Genomic DNA, 24,243 nt, shown 5'->3' with positions numbered 1-24,243 from the left:
GGTCATCTTTCTAGCAATGAGGCCAAGACTTAGTTTTGAAGTTGGTAAAGTTATTTATGATGCCAAGCCTCCTGAAATGAATATCTCACCTCCAGAATTGATAGCAACAAAGCCATTAAAATGCAATAGCAACATTTCTCATCATGAAAGCTGACAAAAACAACATCAATGTTGTTTTGAACTCTACAGAGCTTGTGGTCAGAAAATTAATTTGCTTCTTCAGGATCAAAATACAGATCCTGTGATTAGTAGGTATCCTAAATTATACATGCCAAGAAATTATATTCTTGTTTAATACTTGTATAGGACTAGTTTAAGTTCCATGCTTAGATGGCTACAACGACTAAGCACTAAGTAATGGGTATAGTCCTATTGCCCTGTTGGGTTACTGCTTCTATGGAATATGGGTGCCAAACATAACCACTTCACTCTCCAGGCACACTCATCTTCTTGTGAACAACACTACAGTGCAATGCACTTGTTTACAATGACATCAATTCACCATTTTTTGAACCACTGCTCTAGTTCTGAGATTGCATTTTGCAGTTTTTGGTTTAATCTAGCTAATAGAGAGCAGACAATTCTTGCAGTTTTGTCTGCATATAGGGCTGTTTGTGGTGGCAACTAAGTGTGGGATGTTAACCATATGGATGGCAAAGAGCAGAGGCGATAGCAGGGAGCCCAAGGGCAGGGAGAAGCTGCTGTAATTTTGCATTCAGGCAATCTAATTCCCTGCTGCTTCATGGAGTTTGCAATCCCTGATAAAATTTGTTAAGTTTGACTTGTCTGGTGGGAATTTGGCCTGCAAGAGTTTGAAAATAAGTCCATTGTACCACATTTTGTCAAATGCTTTGGTAATGTCTAGGAAGCTGCCCCTGTATGTTGCTTCTAGTTGAACTCTATGTTGATGTTTTCTACCACTCTGAGAACTTGTTTGGTGGAGAAGTTCTCCTGGAATGCAAATTGCTCATCAGGGATAAGATTTAATTCTTTAGTGACTTTCTACAGTTTTGTTAGTATTACCCTCTAGGCAATTTTAACTAGGTAGAAAAGGAGGCTGATTGGACAATAGGTTTTGGGTGAGCTGAAAGTGTGCTGCTTTTCTTGGTTTTGGGAAGCCATAATGCAATATTAAGATATCACTACTTCCAGCAAGATGAAGAGATATCACTACTTTCCATCATGCTAGGAAGTAGCGATAACTTAATATTGCTTTATGTGGCAGGCAATTTGATCATTTTGTCAGATATCCTATCTGGGCTTGGTGCTTTCCTATTCTTAAGTTTGGCAATAATTACATGTACCTCAGCAGGTGATGAAGGTGATAAATGAAGCTCACATATTCTGTGCATTTTTACTGATGTCCAGATCCATGTGGATATAGTTTGGGCTACGCTGCTTCTCTAGGCTCTTAGCAAAAGCTTCAACTTTGCTTTTGCTAAGAGCAAAAGCAAAGTTGAAGCAAATCTCAAACTAGACCACATTCACCTAGATTAGTGAGAAGGGTTTACAATCTTGTACGTAGAGCTTTTGTGATTTTCCAGAGCATGTAGTATTGGCTTGAAGAAAGTACGCTACAGGTTTTTCTGGTTATTTGACCCTCACATTCCAGCCACAGCACTGTGATATTTTCTCCCCCATGAATCCCACTTTCCATTTTAATACAATACTGCCACTGATGACATCAGTTCACTACTCTAATCTTTTATAGAACTTTCATATCTGTGGTATTCAGTCTTTGAAGACCACAGATATGAACCAAGTGTTGTATTTGTAACCCAGTTCTCAGATCCATAAGTTGAAACTGGTTTGAACACTGTCCTGAATACAGCTAATTTAGTGTTTTGATTAATTTCTATCTTATTCCATATAAATTTATTCAGCTGATTTCCTACCATACCAAATTTACTAATTCTGTTGTCTATTTCCATATTAAATTTGTCATCATCAGTAAATGTGCCTAAATAGCTCAATTTTTTTTTTTTTTTTTTTTTTTTTTTAAACTTGCTCTATAAGTTTAGGTTCCCCATTCAGGATACAGTTGATGTTTTCAATGTTTCTGTGCATTTTCAATTATCTTTATCATTTTATTGTTAATTTTCATAACCAAATTTGTTATAACAGTTATGCAATTTAGTCAGGGAATCTTGCAGACGTGTACTAAATCTATTTAGAAGTATAACCATCTGCATAAAATGATGAAATAATATCACCAATTTTGATATCAGATTTAATACCACTTTCCTTCATCATACGATCCACATAGATAATGAATAACGGTGATGATAACGTGTATCCTTTTTGCACACTTGATTTAACAACAAACCATCATCATCAAATTCCTGCCATGTACCCTCAAGGGGTGTACAGGATATGATAGTACTACAAGAAAAATTTACATCATTACTAACTCCCTATTTACAATTTTCCTCCAAATCAGTCTGTTACTTGTCAAGACTCCAACATTATCAGATCTTATATTCCTATCGTCTAAGGCACTTTGTACCGTATCAATCCACCTATATCTTGGTCTTCCTCTGGGTCGTTTCCCCTGCCAACCTGGCAGAGAACACTTGTTTTGCTAATCTTTCCTCGCCCATTCTGTTTAAGTGACCATACCACCTGAGATTAGCTCTGCTAATGCATTCCTGGATGCTGACAATGTCAAGTTCTTTCCTCGTATCCTCATTTTTAATATGATATTGCCATTAATGTCATCTGTTCACGCCTCTAATCTTTTTCAGGACTCTCATATCTGCGGTCTCTAGTCTTTGGTCAAGTGTTTTACTTCTGACCCAGCTCTTTGTTGATTCTGTTGTCTATTTCCAAATTTAATTTACCATCTTCACTAAAAATTGTGGCTAAGTAGCTGAAATGAAAAATAATATTGGAGTCTGCATTTTACCTCTGAAAGCTAGTCAACTTTGATTCATTTTAAAATCTTCTTACACACTTTTATTTTAAATATGCAATTCAATTTTATCCTTATATCCTTATTTTAATGTATATGAACGAAAGTTAATAAATTTTTATTGCATAATATATATATGTATGTATATATATATTATGTAATATATATATTATGTATTACCTGAAGAAGGCTGCCATATGCCGAAACTAGTAGTATTTGTCATTAAAATCTTTATATGTTATCTCGGTTTTATAGTCATTAAATCTATATTTTATTCAAATGTACAACAACCGAGTAAAAGCTGATCACCATATTATGTAATATATATATATATACATACATATGTATATATATAGTATGCACATGTATGCAATTTTTATAAATGTCAATGCTTTGTATACGGTAATACAAAGGCAGTGCCTTTAAAATACATTCTATCAGTTATAGAAAATCTTTAAGTACTTTTACTATAATTATGCTAACCTCTGGGAATTCTGTACATTTTTGTGCATTTTCATAGGCTTCCTCAATCTGTCCCTTCTTTAAGTGATAGTTCCCAAGATATCGGTAGGCATGACACTGCTCATCACGATCCATTGCCTGCAACATACACAACAATATGCAACAGAAATGTAAATAAGTTAAGAGAAAAATATAATTACATCTGCATAATACCATACATCAGAAACAGTCAAGGTACAAATGTGTGGTACTGGAGTGACTATACTGCCACTTCAATGTCATATGCACATATTGATCAATATAATAAATCCATTAATGCCTTTTATTCCCCTATAGGAAGTAGGCAAGGTCATTTTTAGCCCTACTAACTTTTGGAGACTGAGCTGGCATTACAATATCTGCCAGTAGCCAATCAGAGACAGATGATCCAAGACTGCCACTAATTATAGAAAACATCCGGTGAAGAGAGGCAGCTGACAAGTTTTGCTATCTTGTGGTATCTAATCCTAACACTATATTTATTGTCTGATATTGTGTGTGTGTTCTAGGGTTGATTTTCTTGAGTTTACAGGATGAAAAAAACAAAATTTCCAGGAGAAAAAAACCCACTTGTATGTGCCAGAGATTGACTACACTGTAACCAGCCAAAAAAGGCTTAGAAAAAAGTTCCTCAAGTCAGTGAATAGAATGGAACTAGGTTGGCATTCTTTGGGTAGTCTAGCACTGTGGAAGCACATGCTACTTCCACTGAGCTACACAGGCTATATAAAGACAGAAATAAAGAGAGAGAGAGATGAATAATCTTCAGTAAAAAAATGAAGCCTGTTTTTGTAAAAACAGTTAAAAATAAAGGACAGATCCATGGATGAAAACACAATCATTATTTATCCATCACATCTTTGTCATCATCACATCAAATTATGTATATTCTCAGGAGCGTACAGGATGTTCTAATAGTATTATTAACTCCTATTAAGAATTTCCTGCCAGTTTAGTCTATTATTTGTCAGGATTTTGGTCTTCTAAAGGACTTCTAATCTGTTCCGAAAAACAGATTAACCCTATTTATGGAGAAAATAACTGATGTCTACCAAGAGCATGGAAGGGAAGGAAAATCTACAATTGATCAGATACATATAGGTAAGCAACTATTAGAGACATTTTAGGAATTTCATATATACATTCATCAGGTTTTTGTTGATTTCCAACAAGTATATGAAAGCATTTATAGAGAAAAATTATATGAGATTATAATATACTTTAGAATACCAAATAAACTAGTAAGACTTACAAGACCGACAATGGAAAATTCAGAAGCACAAGTTAAAATAAAAAATGATTTAACAGATCCCTTTACAATAACTCAAGGATTAAAACAAGGAGATAGTCTATCTCCAATACTTTTTAACTTAGCTTTGGAATACATTATCTGATCATTGCTAGTAGATACTAAAGGTACTCTATATACCAGGCAGAATCAGTTAACTGATACAAGTGTAAAAATTTGGAACCCTAAAGTAGGAAAAGTAGAACAATTTAAATATTTAGGAGTAATGATCACAAGCCAACCAAATAAGATGATAGAAGTGCAGAATCGAATAAAGAGGAGTAATCAGGCTTTTTATTCTCTCTCTCACACACACATATTCAGCTCAAAAGGTTTCTATTGGAAGACTAAAGTACAAATATATAAATAGATAATACATCCAGTTGTTACCTATGGATATGAAATCTGGATATTTACGGCAAGAATAGAGACTCTGATTTCAGTCTCTGAAAGGAAACTCCTTGGAAAAATATTTGACCCAGTGAATGATAATGGTCTCTGGAAGATTAGATACAACCATGAGTTATATCAGCTCTATAATGAACCTACAATATCCAGTCTGATCAAGTTCAAAAATTTGCAATTGGCAAGACATTTTTCATATGAAAAATGAAAGAATTCTTAAGAAGGCTATAAATAGCAAATCTTGCTAAAAGAAGAAAGAGAAAACCAGCAAACGATGTATTTTTCTTCTGTATCCAAAATTGGAACATTAAAATGCTCTCTCACAACCAAAACAAAAGACCAGTCCAGGAACTAGCAAAATTAGCCTTGTAAACTTGTTAACACATTATGAACAATTAAATCCTCTATTTCTGAAACTTGTTCCTTTCAAGCGTTTCTTTAAATTTAGAATAGGAAATAGTCAGATGGGGGCCAGGTATGGTGAATAGGATGGGTAAGGCAGACATTGAAAGCCCAAGTTGTGTATTGTCTTTTGGATTTCATGAGCAGTCATGTTTCATCAACAGTCACAATATGAGCCAAAAAATTTGCACTTGATTTCTCAAAATGACCCCAAAATCCCTTGAAATGACAGCACACATTCACTTTTTTGGTCAGCATTCAAATGTTTGAATGCTGACCAAAAGAGTGAATGTGGTCAGCATTCAAACGTTTGAGAACCCACTTTTCTGAGAGCTTCTGCATGATCCGTGATGATAGATGAATACCAGCCAAAAACATTGCAGAGACTCTGGGGATATCCAAGGAACGAAATATGCACTGCATTGATGTTTTCAGGTGTGACTGCTGTGTTAGGTCTTCCTGACCTGGGAGCATCTATTGTCTCAGGATTGCCCAATTTTAAACTTGGCCACCCATCTAGCAACTGTTGGATATGCTGGGGCACAGTCCTCTAAAGCCTCACATAAAGTTTGGTGAATCTCAGTTGTGGACTTTTCTTGCAGCATGAAAAACTTGATGATAGGCTGTACCTCTGTGTCTTCGAATTTCTTCAAAACCTCTGACATGTCTTCTTATATATATATCCAACTTTTCAGCCCTCCCCACTTCATATTTACAAATAGAAAAAAAAAAATGATATTCAGAACCAGACCTATATCTAATTTGCCTGTCATCTCTAAACTTCTTGAAAAAATAATATACATGAGTCAGCAAAACTACTTACAGAAATATAACATTATCTCACAAAAGCAATACAGTTTCCAGAAAATGAAAAGCACAACCATTTTATTAGAGGATATTATAAACACACTGAATAAAGCTCTTGATAAATTTGCTATCCTCATACTTCTTGACCTAACCAAAGCTTTAAACACACTTGATCACAAAATACTGCTGACCAAACTATATTCAGTTGGAATAAGAGGTGCACTGCATACCTGGTTTGGTAATTATCTCACAGACAGAACACAAGTAACAAAAAATAGGCAAATATCATAGCTAGAGAACACAGATACAGCATATTGTCCCTCAAGGAGCAATACTGTCATCCACACTGTTCTCTCTCTCTCCAAAGTATAACATGACCTAAACACAATAACTACCTACTTCTACCACAACTCAGTTAAGTAAACAACACTGTCTGTTTTATTAGATTAATTGATGTATATTTGAGGATTAGAAAAGTGGAGAAACATTTAATGAAACTTGAGATAAGAATAATAACAACCAAATAAGTCAATTAAAGTATAAGAAAAAGAAAGTAATATGGTACAGTGACTCAATGATAACATTTGCACTTGCCAAAACTCATTAATCTGAGCTTCCTGGGGATCAAAAATTAAAGATATGACAAATGTTCTAGAGAAAAACCGAGGGCAGAGCTGCTACTACCGGGTGCACCGCCAGGTGGTGGATCAGGGAACAGCTTCCAGATATGGAGGCTAGCTGCGATATAAGCAAAGATATCTGGTGAATAAGCAGTCGCAAACCAATAATGGCTGAGCTATCAGGGTGTGGAGGAGAGAAGTGGCAACTCTGTCTCACTTAAAATCTCACAAAGCCCGATGACAACTTAGCGACATGACGAGTAGTGCTGCCATTAAATAAGCACCTGCTGGGGCCATGGTGAGCAAACTCTTACAATTGGCCCCAAGTTCCCAGCATCCCTTAAATGGGACAGGGCTGTGAAGAATCTCTGGGTTCAAAATGGTGTCCACTTTTAAAATCACAACTTGGAATGTCAGAACTCTATATGAAGCTGGTAAATTAAGAAGTGCCACAAGAGAAATGAGGAGATTGCCTTGTCCAGTTCTGTCAGGAAGAAGATCTAACAATTGCAAATACCTGGTTTAAACTTCCACCCAGAAGATTATACACTTGGAAATCACCTCATGATAGCTGACATAACATTGTCAGAAATCAAACTGACTACATATTGATAAATAAAAGATACCACAGTAGTATAAAGGATGTAAAGACTTATCCTGGAGCAGATATCTCATCAGACCACAATCCCATAGTTGCAGAAATAAGTCACAGATTAAATCAGCCAAAAAATCATAAAAGAAGAAAAAAAAATTGATGTAGAAAAACTAAAAGATCCAAAGATAAATAAAAGAGTCAAGACAAAACTTAACCTGTGATTACAACAGATTAACATGGAAGAAAGTGAAAGAGTGAAATCTCTTTGGAATAGCTTAAATCATGACAACAGGTATTAAAGATCAATAGGTCATGTGAATAATGTAAAACAACAGAAATGGGTGACAAATGAGATTCTTTCTCTTAGTGATACACAAAGAACGTGCAAAAACCTAGCCAAATATACAGAAATACATAACATCCAACCTCATCAATGAAACTGATACTCAAAGGGAAAACTATCGATCAAGTGTCAAAGTATAAATATCTTGGTTGCTGGCTTAATGAAAGATGGGATCCTGAAATAGATATAAATACAAGGATTGAAGTTGTTGTGTGGCAGCCTTTCATAAAAATGAGAACATTATTCTGCAATAAAGGTCTAAACATAGAAGTCAGATGCCGAATGCTGAAATATACGTCTGGTCCATTTTGCTCTATGGATTTGAGACATGGACATTAAAGGTGGCAACCATCAAGAAAATTGAAGCCTTTGAGATGTGGCTATATAGACGAATGCTAAAGATATCATGGACAGAAAAATTAACCAATAAAGATGTCTTAAAATCCATTGGCAAAGCCAAAGATCTCATATAAACAATCAAGAAACAAATATCATATCTTGGCCACATAATGAGAAAAGGCAAATATCAGCTTCTACAAATCATTTTGGTAGGAAGAATTGATGGAAAAGGAGAAAGTGGAAGAAAAATATCTTGGTTTGCCACATCAAGACATGGACAGGAAAGAGCAGCATACAACTGCTCAGATCAACGTAAGAATGTAGTTTGTTTGCTAAGATGGCCGCTGACCTTCAATAGAAGATGACACCATAAGAAGAAGAAGATAGAGAAAAAGAAAAGAAAAGTAAAAGCGATGGCAGTGCTTGTTGGAGCTAATGATTTAAGTAGCACCAAATACAGCATGAGAGAAGATATGAAAGGACTGTTTGGAAGAAGCAAGAAAGAAAAGTGAGAGAGAGCAAATATTGTTGGTTGGTTTGTTACTGAGATATCACAGAACTGAACCAAGACAAATGGATGTGAGTTATTGGATGTGCAGAGCGAGTTTGATGGTAGGAAAGACTTGTATAAAGAGACAGCCTGCACTTAAATGAATTTGGTATAAGGGAGCCTGGAAAAATTACTTATTGGGGTGAGACCTAATGGACAAATGAAAATCAATGTCAATTCAATGGTAGAAAGTGTAAATTATGCAATTTGGCATGATGAGATTTCAAGTGGCATATTATATTAATGGGATTATGCTTGGAGAAACTGATGAGGAGAGGACTCTTGAAGTTATGGTGAATACGAATCTGAAGTCCAAAGCTCACATAGCAAAAATTGCAATTACAACTCAGAGGATAATTATGATGTTGAAATAAACACTGACATGTAAAAATAAGGAAGTCATTTTTCTCCTTTACAAGGCCTTGATACAACCTCCACCTTAATTACTGTGTGCAAATTTGATCTCCTGGGTGTGGAGTGGATAAAGAAGCTGTGGAAAGGGCACAAAGAATAGATACAAAGATTATATCAAAATTATGGAATGATTATAAGGACAGATTAAAAGTATGTAGACTGCAGACACTGGTAAAAAGGAGTGATACAATAGAGGTCTGAATTGGTGTTATATGATATCGTTCGATGACACTTTCTTATATGGAAGGTGGGGATACAAGTTGAGTTTGTGCATGGTTAAGAAAGGGGTAAGAGCTAGATTTTTCTCTCTCAAAGCAGCGAGTGAGTGGAATATTTCACCTGTGAGTGAGATTAAGAGAAAGTATGAGAGCTGGTATGGGTGATGTATGACTTTCTGGATGTCTGAGATAATAAATATTATCAATATTATAACTTCTTATTTTAAAATAAGAATTCTGGAATAAGTACATCAACAGAGATTCATATCCCAAGAAAGATTTATTGGTTTAACTAAATGTTAAACGAAAACATGAAAATTATTGAAGAAAGCACAAATAATGCATTTTTTTTTTTTAATTTTTAAAAAAACTAAGTCAAATTAGCAATGCATCAGATTTCAGTACTAATTCAACTGTGATTCTGTATTCCAATTTATTAATGATTTCTCTTAATAATTTCTGAGTAATTTCTTTCTGTGTTCACAATGTGTTAAATTTTCAAAGTAATTATTTCAAACAACCAGAATATCCTCCTCACCATCAACTTCCTGATATCTTCTAGAGGTGTACAGGATATGATAGTACTACATGAAAAATTTACATCATTACTAACTTCCTATCTACAATTTTACTCCAAATCAGTCTGTTACCTGTCAAGATTTCAACATTATCAGATCTTATATTTCTATCTTCTAAAGCACTTTTTTTTACTATATCCACCTATATCTTGGTCTTCTTCTGGGTCTTTTTTCTGGCAGCCTGGCAGAGAACACTTCTTTTGGTAATCTTTCCTCTCCCATTCTGTTTAAGTGACTGTACCATCTGATATTAACTCTGCTAATACATTCCTGGATGCTAACAATGTCAAGTTCTTTCCTAATGTCCTTGTTTTTAATATTAATGCCATCTCTTCATGCCCCTAATCTTTCTTTGGTCAAGTGTTTTACTTCTAACCCATCTCTCAGATCCATAAGTTAAAACTGATTTGAACACTGTCTTGTATACAGCTAATTTAGTGTTCAGACTAATTTCTCTTTTATTCCATATGAATTTATTCAATTGACTTCCTACCATACCAGCTTTGTTGATTCTGTTGTCTATTTCCATATTTAATTTACCATCTTCACTAAAAATCGTGCCTAAGTAGCTGAAATGTTTTACTTGTTCTATAAGTTCTCCATTCATAATGCAGTTAATATTTTCAATGTTTCTGCCAATTTTCATTGTCTTTGTCTTTTTAATGCTGACCTTCATACTATTTTTACTAAAACAGTTATTCAATTTAGTCAGGGAATCTTGCAGACTTGTAGTGGATTAAGTATAACATCATCCACATAAAGCAAAGAGCTGAGATTACATCTCCAATTTTGATATCAGATTTAATACTACTTTCCTTCATAATGTGATCCATACAGATAATGAATAACAGAGGGGATAACGTACATCATTGTCTGACACCAGATTTAACATTAAACCACCTTCCTGTACTTCCTTCAATTCTAACTGCTGATTTATAAATCAAGTAAAGACTAAGTATTACTTCCTATAATGTCCCATTGACACCATATAACTGTAGCGTATTGAATAGTTTCTCTCTTGGCACCTTGTCATACGCCTTTTCCAGATCAATAAAACTTAAATACAGATCTTTGTTACATTCCCATGATTTCTCAACTATCTGTCATTAAGTGAATATCTGATCCTGAATCCAGCTTGTTCTTCACCAAGCTTCTCGTCCACAATCCTTCTCAACCGTTTCTTAAGTATACTTGCATATATCTTACCAGGAACACTCAGTAGAGAAATACCTATGTAATTCTCACATTCAGTTTTATTTCCCTTTTTATATATGGGTATTATGAGAGCTCTACTCCAATCATCCGGAATTTGTCCCTCTGTCCAGACCTTCTGAACTATGTATTGCAGCCACTGTAAGGTTATACATCCATACTTGAGCATTTCTGGTCAAATATCATCTACTGCTGCTGCCTTTCCACATTTCAGGCTTTTAATGGCTTTTTTCTACTTCAAGTATGGATATGTATTCCTGACTGCATTCTGGGTCAGTGTTATTTACCACTGTGCTGTCATCACTGCTTGTTTCATTTAGCAATTTTTCGAAGTAATTACTCCATGCTTCAAGGATATCTTTACTCCTATTTTCATGTCACCTTTATCATCTCTTATTCCTTTTACAGTACTCTTTCCTCCATTTCTGGGCTTCTTCAACAACCTCCAGAATATCTTGCCAAATTCTTGATATTTATTTTCTATGTTCTTATTAAAGTCCTCCCATGACTTTTGTTTAGCTAGTTTTACACAATGTTTAGCTTTCTTACATTTGTCTCTGTATTCTCTAAGAGCACAAGCTGACTTCTTTGCCAGGAACTTTGGATATGCTTTCTTCTTTTATTTCACTGCCTCTTCAACTGCCCACCATGGAGTTCTGATTTTTCTATCCTTACAGACAACCTCACCACATGCCTCTCTGGCTGAATCAATCAATGTTTTCTTCAGGGCTTGCCACTGAATCTCCAAGGTTTTATTCCTGTTCTCAAACTCTTTCATTTTTTTCTTCAATTATGTTTGTGTATTTTAGTCTACAGTTCAATATCTGAGAGCTGCTCAACTTTTATTCACTTTAAAACTTTCTTACATGTTATTCTTTTCAATATGAAATTCAATTTTATCCTGCTCAAGACTAAATGGAGATCACCTCCAATTTCAAATCCTGGTGCAGGACACCAGTACACTCTGGTGTCCTGCACCAGGGAGAAAACATCACTATCAACAATAACATAGTCAATGAGATTTTTCTTATTCCTTCCCTCTTGTCTCCATGTGAATTTGTGCACATTTTTATGTTTGAACATTGTGTTAGTAATAACCAGTCCATGTCCTGAGCAGAAATCCAACAGGTATTTGCCATTACTATTAGCTTTGCTCTTTTCTCCAAATTTTAATTTTCCCAAAATATTTTTGTATGTCTGACAATCATATCCTACTCTACTATTTAGATTCCCAATAAGGACCAACTTTTCCTTTTTCATTGTGTCAGTTGCTTTTTCTAAAGCATCAAAAAATTCCTCCACTTCTACTTTATTAGAACCTTCTGTGGGACCATAGGCACAAATAAGTCTCATTGTCCAGTTCCCCCTTCTCATATTTGCCCACATCACTCTACTTGAAACTGGCTCATATTTAGTGTTAAATACTATGGCTACTTCTTCTTTTCCTTTATTGTCATTGCCTGAATATAACATTTTGTATTTATTGCTCCGAAACAGTTTTTGCCTTTTTTTGTTTCAGTCAGCCCTATTATGTCAATCTGGTACTTATCTAATTCCTCAGCTAGCTCCATTTCTTTGCCATTCAGGCTTCTTATGTTGATAGTACTGATCTTGAACTCTGGTGATATTGAGTTGGGGTGGGTTTTTGTCCCAGTAGCTGACTTTTCGCTGTTTGTCCTGGTTCTCTGGTGAAAACAATGGGGGCCTTGTTTAACCAGGCAACGCCCCAGCCGGCATGAAATTCCAGCTGGGGTGTTGTACCATCATTTTTTATTTTGGTTTACGCCAATAAGAATACAATTTGGTCGGCTAAATCCTAAATTGCCAGCCCATCCTCGTTCGTTCAGCATCCAGGTAGATACCTAACAGGGTGCACCACGAAAAGGTGAGGATTAGATATCAGGTCAGAAGCCCTGATGGGTTCTCTGCATTCCTTTAAAGTATAGCTATATAGCTTTGATCCTTAAGCACCCACCAGAATATTCTTATTTGTTATTATACATCACATGTTATCTTTATTTGTTTTTTTTTGTGTCTTTCTTCCCTTCTTCAATTTATGAATAATATCCAGAATATTTTGTTCTTTTTTTTACAATATTTTTTAATCTTTAGCTGTGCTAGACATTTCATTGTTATAGTAATGAATTGTATTAAGTGATATTAATATGGATATACAAATTAATGACTTATCTCCTGTATAATGAGCATCTTTAATGTAGCAATAAATCTAATCTAATAGCTAAAGAATGATTAGTCTTACATCACTGTTAGAATGAACAATGAATTTTCATATATTAGTCAGTGTTGGTTTCTGTCTAAAAATAAAATGATCATAAGATGTAGCATAACATATATCTTATGAAAAGCAATAATGACTTAAAATTATACTGAATACCGATTTCTTAATTGTCAGCTTTAATTATTACATGTCCTAGAGAGTTTATGTTTTTAATAAATAATTAAACTAATATATAAAAAGGAAATAAGTCCATACTAATTTACAAAAATTTAAGTGCATTTAAATGATGAGAAGAAAACTTCATCTAACATGATGTTTCAAAGAGCAAATATACATAAATATATAAGATACCTCTCTCTCTTTCTCTCATATTCACTAAGTTATAATTCAGAAGTTTAGAATTTCTATAAAAAGAAATTAATGTACTAAGGGTTTGCTATTTGATATCAGCTATTTGACAACTAGTCAAATAGCTGACAATAACAAGCAAGTTGACAAAAACTTATCGATTTCTTTCAGTAAAGTTAAGAATATCTAAAATCATGTCTTGAAGAAATGTTAATCTTTCAAACATCATAACATTTTGTACCAGATGTGTAGAACTTTGGTGCTTTTCTTCTTGAGTTTTCTGAAATCTCAGGAAGACTGAGTGAATAAAACCTAACTTTCTTTTTCAAATGTGAGTCGTGGGGGGGGGGGGGGGGCATTTTTTTCTTATTCGAGTTTTCTGTGAAACTATACATATATGTGCCCTGTTTATAAGGTATAAACAAATTTATTTTTCCCAGTGCTACAAACAAGTGACTAAAACAGACTAAAACATATATACTGAGGAGTAAACAAGCAGAAATTCCTAATTCGGGAGAATTAAATCAATTTCCACTGGTCAGACTATATATCCATTTCACCTGGTAATTTCTTCACAGCTTCATCTAATTTAACTGCACATTATTTATTGCAATAGCAAGAAGAAATCAAAATAGTTGAAATAACAAGCATAATGCATTACAGTTCTTTCAGTTCCCACTGCTGTTCTAAAAAAATATTAACAGTTTGTCGAATAAAACTTTTCTTTGTGGAAAGTATACTTAATATAATTAAAACAAACACTCGCACTTCAATGTATACTAGGGTATGGTTTCTTCCTATCTTATCTACTTTTTTTTCTAAACAACAGCAAACAGTTTTGTTCTAGTAACAGTCAGACTATATCCAATCATATCCTCACTCACTATACATTTTCATAACAGAATACATTGTGGTGCTTTGTTGTTCGAATACATGTAATTGTAATCTACAGTTGTTTGAAGTATTTGAATAAAATCCATTTCAATTATTTATTTGATTTCAACAACATAAAGATAGTTTACAGGATTTGAAAAACAGATTAGTAAAACTTTTTAAAACAATTTTATATATTTTATGAGACTCCAACCCATAAGGTTGTAAACCTATATTAAGGTTTTTTTTTAATTTTATTAGCTTTTTTCTTTAATTTTCATTATTTTTTTTTTTTTATATAAATCCTGGAACCCTGTTTTAGAGACCAAACATGGAACTTAAAGCCACTGCAGGCCTCTAACAAGGGGTTGGTAATCTCACATTGGGAAATGAAGTTCATCCCCCAGCTAAAGAAATTCCCAAACATCAATGTCCATAGTAGGATTTAAACCTCCAGCCTGTTGGTTGGAGAACCAGTATGCTATAAACTCATCAACCAGGTTAGTAAAGGATTATATTATCTTTATTTATTTTTAAACATCAATCCTGCATACAAGAGATTACAAAATACATAACACATCAGTTTTCTATAAATATACTGTCAGTGTTGTGTATGGAGTAAGTAGTTCAAAAGAAAGAAAGGGTCAGTTGATAAGTGTTTCATTTTTAATTTTTTTGGTGCTGGTGGAGCTGTTACAACAGTACCATCTGGATGAGCAAGAAAGAAAGTGTCAGAAACAATAATGGACATAAATTGCACTCAACAAGTGGCCTTTGTGAGGGACTTAAAGGCTCAATTACAATTTGAGGCAGTAAGCAAGTTTTTTTTTGCACCTGCTCCTTTTAAAGTCTAATATGAATTTCCAGTCATCTGCTATACAGGATGACTGTAAAGTGGAGTTATCTGAGCCACATGTGATAAGTGAATAAGCTAATCTAAGGTGATATGGTTCACTTAAGAATGGCAAAGGAAAATGCTAGCAAAACAAGCACTAGATCAGAATGGTAACAAAAGACCAATAGGAAGAGCAGTTATTAGCACCTTAGGAAACTAAAATGCAAGATCTGACAGCAGGGGAGACTAGATAAGAGACTAATTTAGAAGAAAATAGTTGATAGGAAACTAGTAATAACATAAACCTATGTAGGACAATATAGAATCCTTTATAAATCTCTTGGGGTATGTATCCATAATTCAGCAATCCTATACGTTTACTGGAAATAGCAGTTTATCTTTTTGAAGTTTCGCACCTATTTATAAACTTGCCACCATACTGTGCTAATTCTTCTGTAAATCTCAGATAATCTGCTCCCTTCATCTACACTATACATCATGTGTGTAGGATGAACAATGAACAGGTGTTTGTTAATCTAAATAATATCACAGAATTGATTATCAAGATTTAATTTACATTTTTTTAAAAATATACATAATTTTACTATATTTTTGAAGTTTTAAAAAATGCAGAAAAAATAAAGAAAACTTGTCATTGCAGACTATATATCATGTCATTGAGCATGATGTATAGTCCACATTACTATATTAAATTCTATTTAGAACAGCAATCTAATTATGGAGTTTCAATCAGAACTACTTTTCAGTTGGCCATTCTTACAAATGTTTTTAGTCAAAAAGTTTGTTATAATGGAGTTCTATGGTAAGAGTCTTATTACTGTCTTATGCAAATAATTTCTTTTCTTCTTATTTTCTTGTATATTATGAAATATGGTAATTACCTTTCTTTGAAAGACTTTTACAAGTACAAAATAAAAAAAGGAAAAAAGTATCTGATGTAATATAAATATATGAAATAATTCAAAGGAAAATAATGTTTACATACTCCTCTAGCTTCTGCATCTCTAATATAGTCTGTATAAGCTGCAGCTGCTTGATCCTCTTCTTCTAGTCTTTCATAAAGTCTTGAAAGAAACCATATAAATGGTTTTTATTATAGTGATTCTTAAATAAGTTATATTATAAAATAAAAATGAAATACTTATCTGATCTGCTAAAAGTAATGGAAATATACAATATGTTACTGATACGAGAGGGAAAGAAAAAGGCTTATTAATGATGGAATAAAATAATAACCATCAGCACATAACTATTACATAAATTAATAGCCACGTATACGGAATATTGGAAAAAATAAAAATAAATAAAAAACATTATGTTAGCTGTACTGTAAGTTATCATTGTACATTGTTTTTTGAGAGAAGTTGCAGACATCTTGGTATAATATGATGCAACTAAGATCATAATCCATATGTATTATGTATGTGAGTTGTGTGTTTACCAGCTAGTTGGTACAAGGTTTGTACACACTCAATCCAGATGACGAAGTCATTCCCCCATTTTTGCATGAAATATCTATGCTGAAAAGCCTTTACAAATGTTCCTCAAAATCCCAGACAGGATGTGAGCAAGACTCACTCAGGTGTTTACAGCAAAAGGCACATCACATTTCTCGAAGTGTTGGTACTTGTTTGAATTAAACATCTAAATGATATTAACAGGAAAGTTTTACAATCAATCCTTGCTAGAGCCAACCTGTATGGACTACTGGAACAGTTTGCTATCGTAAATTGCATTAGAACAGCATTCTGCCTACTAAAGCTTTAATTAGAAATTTCCCAGTAACTTGTTATAGTCAGCAAGTTTATTATAATGGTGTTTGCTATGGTAAAAGCTGGCTGTACATAAAAAATGATGATTTGTTCAAGAGTGACCAATAGAATTCTTTAAAAGAAACTTTTTTGTTTTACATAGTGCCTTACATCTAACTTGAAAGATGGCCTACAATCATGTAGGATATCAGAACAAATGAACAGGTGTTTGTTAATCTAAATAATATCACAGAATTGATTATCAAGATTTAATTTACATTTTTTTTAAATATACATAATTTTACTATATTTTTGAAGTTTTAAAAAATGCAGAAAAAATAAAAAAATATCTTTCTGATGTGGTCTAGCATCACAATACAATATCACTTATATATCTGCTATTTACTTACTTGGCTAATTTAATCAGAGCTAATCCTTCAACATCTCCAACAGCATGTGCCTTCCAGTAACATTTTTTGGCCTCTTGTAATTTTTCTAACTTTTCATAAGCCTCTCCAAGTGCTACCATCATGCGAGAATCATTTGGCCTAAAACAAAGTTATCAGAAAAATGTATTCATTACAGATAACATCAAAATTATATACTTTCTGAAAGAGATAAATGTTCATGTGAGCAACAGCTGCATAACTGTTATACATGATATTACTATGAGAGCCAATGAAAGATAATTCCATTGGACATCAGAGTAAGAGTGGTGGGAAAATTAGAATGGCAGAGACCACACTGTACACTGCTCTACCGTTCCGCTTCCATTAAGAATGTGACCATGCAGTTTTAATGGAAATACAGGTAGGTAAGCATGTGGAAATTTCTTTTACAGTGGAATATATTGTGGATCTACGAGAGCTTGGAATTATGAGAGGCATAGAAGGTAGCTTGAAAAGTATCATAGCACTATAGTAAAAATGGAAATCAAGATATCAGCAGTACAAAGGAATTAGCTAAGGAATGTTTGCAATAAAAAAATATCACACTACATTTTGAGGGTTCACGGGATAAATCAGAGTTAAAGTAGTTAAAGGGATGAATGGCGTAACTAAGAACAAAATGCATAGAAATAAGATATTATGGAGGGAATATAAATAGAAGCCTGACAACATACACGAGCAATAAAAAGCACAGGTTAAAAGAATAAAATCAGATTATGAGAAGGAAACTAAGTGTAAAAGCAATCCTACAGAATTCTTTCATTCACCAAAAGAAAAGAAAGAATGGATATTTGAGTAAATATAGAAGGTAAGCATCAAGAGAATGTAGAATATATAGCTGAATTACTGATCAAAAATCCAAGATTCTAAATCTAAAATCTAAGAAAAATCTATTCTAGACAAAAATTTTACCCAAAAATGAGGCACTGAGAGTGAACAGATTGAATTTCACTGCACATTTTCAGGAAATTATTATTATTATGCAGGCTTGCCCAGAGACTCCAAAGAAAAGGCCTTTTTAATTCCTTTGATAATTAATAAAACATGATATTGATGAAAGAGTTATAACTTCGAGCTTTCTTGGAGCAAAAATTAGGAATATAAAGGAAGCAATTCAAAAACAGAAAAGAAAAGTAAACAAAATCATGTTTGTAGTAGGTACTAACGATTTAACTAGCGATAAGTTCAGTATGAGAGAGGACATGAAAGGGTTGTTGAAAGAGGCGAGAGTGAAGAGTGAGAAAGTGAAAATTGTCAGTATTTTACCTCAATATGACAAAAATGAATTAAGAAGAAAGGCTATGATGGCAAACGATTCAATGCATAGGCTGTGTAGAAGGAATGAATGCAAGTTTTTGGATGTGTGGAGTGAGTTTGAGGGAAGATTAGATTTGTATAAGAGGGATAGCCTACACCTAAATGCATTTGGTATCAGGAATCCAGAAAAACTAATAACTAGTATGAGACCTAACACACAGAGTCAGGGAATTAAATTATAAAGGAAGGAATGGTGAGAATGTGAGTACAAGAGCAACAATGTTATATATCTGTGTTAATGACCAGAATGGGCTGTCATGGAAATGTTGACAAGGAGAGAACGATTTTGAATTTATGTTCATCTGGTACAGACCCATCAAACATGTGCAAAGATGTATACATGTATACCACACTAGAGAAGAATAGAGATCTGCAAGTTGCCCAACTGTGTGTCATGCAGACTGCAGACAAGAGTATACGAAAGAACATGCAGGTAGATTATTATGTCTGTACACGAATGCTAGGAATATCAGAAACAAAGGGTAGAGTTTGTTGCCTTAGTCAATATGTTGGGACACAGATTATACGCATTAGCGAAAACCTGGCTATCAGAATCAGACATACTAATGTCTGATTCTGATAGCCAGGTAAACTGTCGAGTGTAAAGCCAGGTGAACTATCGAGTGTAAAGGGTACAGTATTTTTAGGAAGGATAGAAAGGATAGGAGAAGAGAGGGTGTACTGCTAATGATATCAGTTGACTTGAATCCAGTTGGAGTTGAGACCTATGACTGTAGTACTACTACTAGCAGTATTTCATGTGGCAGTGAGTCTGAAGTCATCTGGTGTGAGGTGGAATCTAACAAAATCAATTACATAGTGGGTTATTGTCACAGACCTGGTGGATCGGTTGCTAGTGATGAAGAAATGCATCACCAAATAGAAAAGATGAGCACAAAAAGAGTTATCATAATGGGAGATAGATTCATAAGAAAAGGATGATGTGGAAGGAATACCATGTGCATAAGGATGATGTCCATTATGAAAATTATAACCAGCAGGTTAGAATAGTCACAAGTGTTGTACAGAAAGCAAAGTCTGAGTATGAAAAGAAACTGGCTCTGTGTGCTAAAAATAACACACAAGAATTCTATCGATATGCTGTAAGTAAAAGAAAGAACAAATATGAAAGATTAACTCTTCCAAATGCAGATGGCATGAGGGTTACAGATGCAGAAGAGGTTGTTCCACTAATGAGTGCCCATTTTGTTAAAAGCTATCAACCTGGTGCATGCGACATCGAGCTCACTGCTGCCTCTTCACTGAATGAAGAAACTCAGGTGTATGAGGGCAAGGTACCAGAAGTGTTGCACAAACTGAATAAGAATTCAGCAATAGGGACTGATGGGATATCAGCATTTGTGCTAAAAGTGTGTTCAGCTGAATTGGCTATTCCTTTGACCAGACTGTTCAATATGAGTGTCAGAACAGAGAAGATTCTGCAGGAATGGAAAAAATGTATGGTAATTCCATTGCACAAGGATGGTGCAAGACCAATGTATCCAACTATCGACCAATCAGTATCTCAGGAGTGGTGGTGAAGATTTTGGAAAATTGGTTAGGGCTCACATTCAGAAATGATTAAGTGAATCTCTAATTTGCAATGAGCAACATAGGTTTACTAATGGAAAGTCATGTTTTTGCAACTTGCTCACATTCTATAACAATGTTACCATTAAACTAGACAAGGGGAATGAATACACCATGATACTTTTTGAATTTTGTTAAGGCTTTTGACAGAATACAGCATGGTAGACTATTGCATAAACTGGAGAATATGGGTTTGGATTATAGAATATCAGAGTAGATAAGAGGATGGCTGACTGATAGATATAAAAAGTGGTATATGAGGGATGTGAGTCCGTAAGATTTAAGGTAACCAGTGGTGTACCACAAGGATCAGTGCATGGTCCACTGTTATTCAATCTGTATAGTAATGATATTGGGAAATACATACAGCTATTTGCTAATGATGCAAAGTTAGGTAGGGTAATCAAGAATGCTGCTGATATGCAGTATTTACAGAATGATTTGAATAGGCTGGAATTGTGGGCATGGGAAAATGGAGATGTCAGTTCAATGTAAAGTCATTCACTCTGGCATGATTAGATATCTAATGCAGTATTATATTGGTGGGATATGCTAGAAGAAACTGATGAGGCTAGTGATCTTGGAGTGTTAGTAGATAGGAAGTTGAAGTTCAGGGGACATGTAGCAAATATTGCAAATATAACTCAAAAGATAATTGCAATGCCGAAAAGAATTCACATGCAAAGATAAGGATGTCATTTTGCCTCTTTATAAGGCCTTGAACTATTGTGCATAGGTCTGATCTCCTGGTTTCCCATTTTGATTCTGATATATTGGAGAGACTGCAAAGTATTAAAAATGATATCAGGATTGTCGAATACTGATTATGAAGACAAATTGAGAATTTATAGATTGCAGACATTAGCAAACAGGAGAAAGAGGAGTGATATGATTAAGACTTACAAACTTCTGAACAGGTTATACAGGATTTCAATTAATGGAGAGTGGGGAAAGGACAAGAGGGCATCCTTGGAAGCTGAAAATGAGTGTGCTAAGAGGCTAGATTTTTCTCTCATAGGGTGGTGCATGATTGGAATGGATTGCCATTGGATGTTTTAAGTGCAAGCAGTGTGAATGAATTCAAGAATAAGTATGATTGCTGATGCGTGTAGTGTGTGGCCTCCCTCGATGAGTTCCTGACTCCCTGGAGGCCTCTCTTAATAATAATAATAATAATAATAATAATAATATCATATCTCTCCTTCAATAGATTCAATGAACTTGCAATCACAATATCTAATGGCAACTCAATTCACACATGCACTCATTACACTTTATGAGAAGACCCTGGATATCACAAGTTTCTTAACCATACCTTCAGTCAGCTTTCCAGAATGACCCCAGGTTCTAAACACACTGAGCCATAAGCTATAAAATCTTATTTGTATCTATATTGTATGCATGTTAGTAAGGAGATCTTACAATATAGATACAAATACAATACTACTCCATCTATTCCTCAAGCTTTGAAGATCACTTTCCCTCAATATGTGCAATATTTTTAACTGCCTCCTGATCTCTTTGGAACCCAGATAACCATATCTGCACAGAGCAGACTAAATGTGGTCTCATCACAGACTTGTAAAAAGTGAGAGAATAACTTCTTATTTCTTACGAGTTGGTGTTCTCAGATCTTCCTCGACCTGTTTGGCTAACTGCTTTTCATAATCCAATTTCACATCCCTCACCATGGCTATTCCTCTCTATACAGTTCTTGAGCCTCATCATTCCTCTTATGATACTATATGGCTTCCTTCAGACACCCTTTGATTACTTCCAAATGCACTGCTGATTGATGGCTACATCTGCATTTAATTTTTGCAGATATATAAATGGAATGTAATTAGTGCAATAATAACTGCACAAATTAAATGCATTCACTTGACACATTTCGTAATTTTAAAAACAGATATGAACACATTTAATTTGGGCAGTCAGTTATATTCACAGTTACAGCAGTGAGGATTACTACAAAAGTTCTAGTCTATTTTTTGTTCACTAACTGGTTTTGTTTCTTTCCTTTTTATTGTTTTTGTTTCTGAACAGCAGTGACAGGAACTTCTTGTGCTACATGTTCCAAATCGTCTGTAATTTCATCATACTTTTCCTCACTTAATGAAACTTCCAAAAAGGAAATATTTTTTAACATTCTAAAGTTATTCAGAGGTACTTCACTACTAGGTTTAGGTTTTATTGGCACATGGATTACTGACGATATGTGTCAATAAAATAATATTCAATATATTCTCTCTACTGGACAAAATTAACCTGAGTGCGTGTGTACGTGGCTCAGGCAGTAGTAAAAACTAATAAAAGATAAGTGCCATTCTTGCAAATAAGTACAGGTACTACACTTGAATCCAACTCAAGAGTTAGAACTGTTACAGCATTCACAAAGGTGGTCAATTATTCCCTAGTAAGAGAGAGAATGTGTGTGTCTACGACCTATTAAGATCCAAACAAAGAAAAACTTGCTCTCTTTAGTTCCCATACAGGCTTGGGCTGCCAATTTTTAATCGGAACTTAATTTCACGAAATTTGTCTGTAGTCGGTACATACCATGATGCAGAAACCAACAGTAAATAATGAGAATTTATTTATTTATGTTTATTGGCTACCTGTAGTCTCTATGGCAGGCAGAAAAGTTAATCAGAGAGGCACCTGCTCATTTAAAACCTGTATGTGCAGTCTCATTTCTCTTGATTCCAATGTGGCTTGGGATTCAACATAAGTAAATGTCTAGGTGGAGGGGGGGGGGGCTCTTTAATTTGATAAAATAATTGTTTGATTTGAGAAAGTGCCAGATGTAGATTATAAACAGGAGGCATCCTGTAAAATTTTGAGAATCTATATGAATTGAGCACTTTTCATATTTTAATGCAACTAAGCAGGATCAAAATAATGTGCCATCAGGTAAAAAAAACATCAGCAGATTCAACATATAATCCAGTCAACTAACTACAAAAGATAAAAGGCCAATCTTTACAAGCAACTGTTAATCATTTACAAAAGTCAAAATACTGATCAATTATCTTTTTCCAATGTTGTTTTATAGAATGGCATTGCCTTGAATCCTAGTAAAAATAAACATTGCACAATTTGCACTATAAAATTCAAACCACTGTTTTCACTAATCCTGTTCATGTTTACTAATAACTGTTTATGTATTTTAAGAATCTCACACATATTCCTTTTAAGAAAATCACTGTTAAGGAAAGTTTATAAACTAAATAACAGCAAAAATACCTTAACTGCTGGGCTTGTCGATAATAATATAAACAGTAGTTGGACATTTTTAAAATTTCGTATGTCTGACCTAATCCATACCATGCTCTATAATCTCTTCTATTTACTTCTGAAAGAGGAATAATTTTTTTCTATAATAAATTTAAGTATTTCACATCAAAAACAGTAAGCAATAAAATAAATAGAAGAATGGTTTTTATTACAGTATAACTTGGAATGATTTCTGAAAGCCTCCAGAGAAAACTGGTAGCCATTATAACACTAAACAAAAAAGTTCAGTTGAATAATTTTTTATATAGATTTTCATTTATTTTTTTTAAATTTTATTTTCGTAGATGTTCCTTGAAATGAAACCCAAATTATGTGAAATAGTATTCCACACTTCCATGAA

At 34.1% G+C, this 24,243-nt stretch overlaps 1 protein-coding gene across 1 annotated transcript in view; it reads right to left on the bottom strand.

Annotated features, from left to right (window-relative positions):
- Cdc23 (cell division cycle protein 23) overlaps window positions 1–24,243 on the bottom strand; it is a 184,285-nt gene that overhangs the window by 39,584 nt on the left and 120,458 nt on the right. Inside the window, exons 11-14 of the mRNA XM_090392433.1 lie at window positions 23,853–23,961; window positions 17,661–17,798; window positions 16,485–16,563; window positions 3,395–3,511 (exon numbers count right to left, since the gene is read on the bottom strand). Coding sequence (XP_090248559.1) covers window positions 3,395–3,511; window positions 16,485–16,563; window positions 17,661–17,798; window positions 23,853–23,961 — 443 coding nt within the window. The remainder of the gene's footprint in view (window positions 1–3,394; window positions 3,512–16,484; window positions 16,564–17,660; window positions 17,799–23,852; window positions 23,962–24,243) is intronic.

The sequence above is a fragment of the Typopeltis vanoorti genome, chromosome 5 (assembly GCF_054136105.1).
Source record: "Typopeltis vanoorti isolate ZY-2024b chromosome 5, IOZ_Tvanoo_1.0, whole genome shotgun sequence".
Taxonomy (NCBI): domain Eukaryota; kingdom Metazoa; phylum Arthropoda; class Arachnida; order Uropygi; family Thelyphonidae; genus Typopeltis; species Typopeltis vanoorti.
This window is presented reverse-complemented; position numbering and strand designations above follow the sequence as displayed.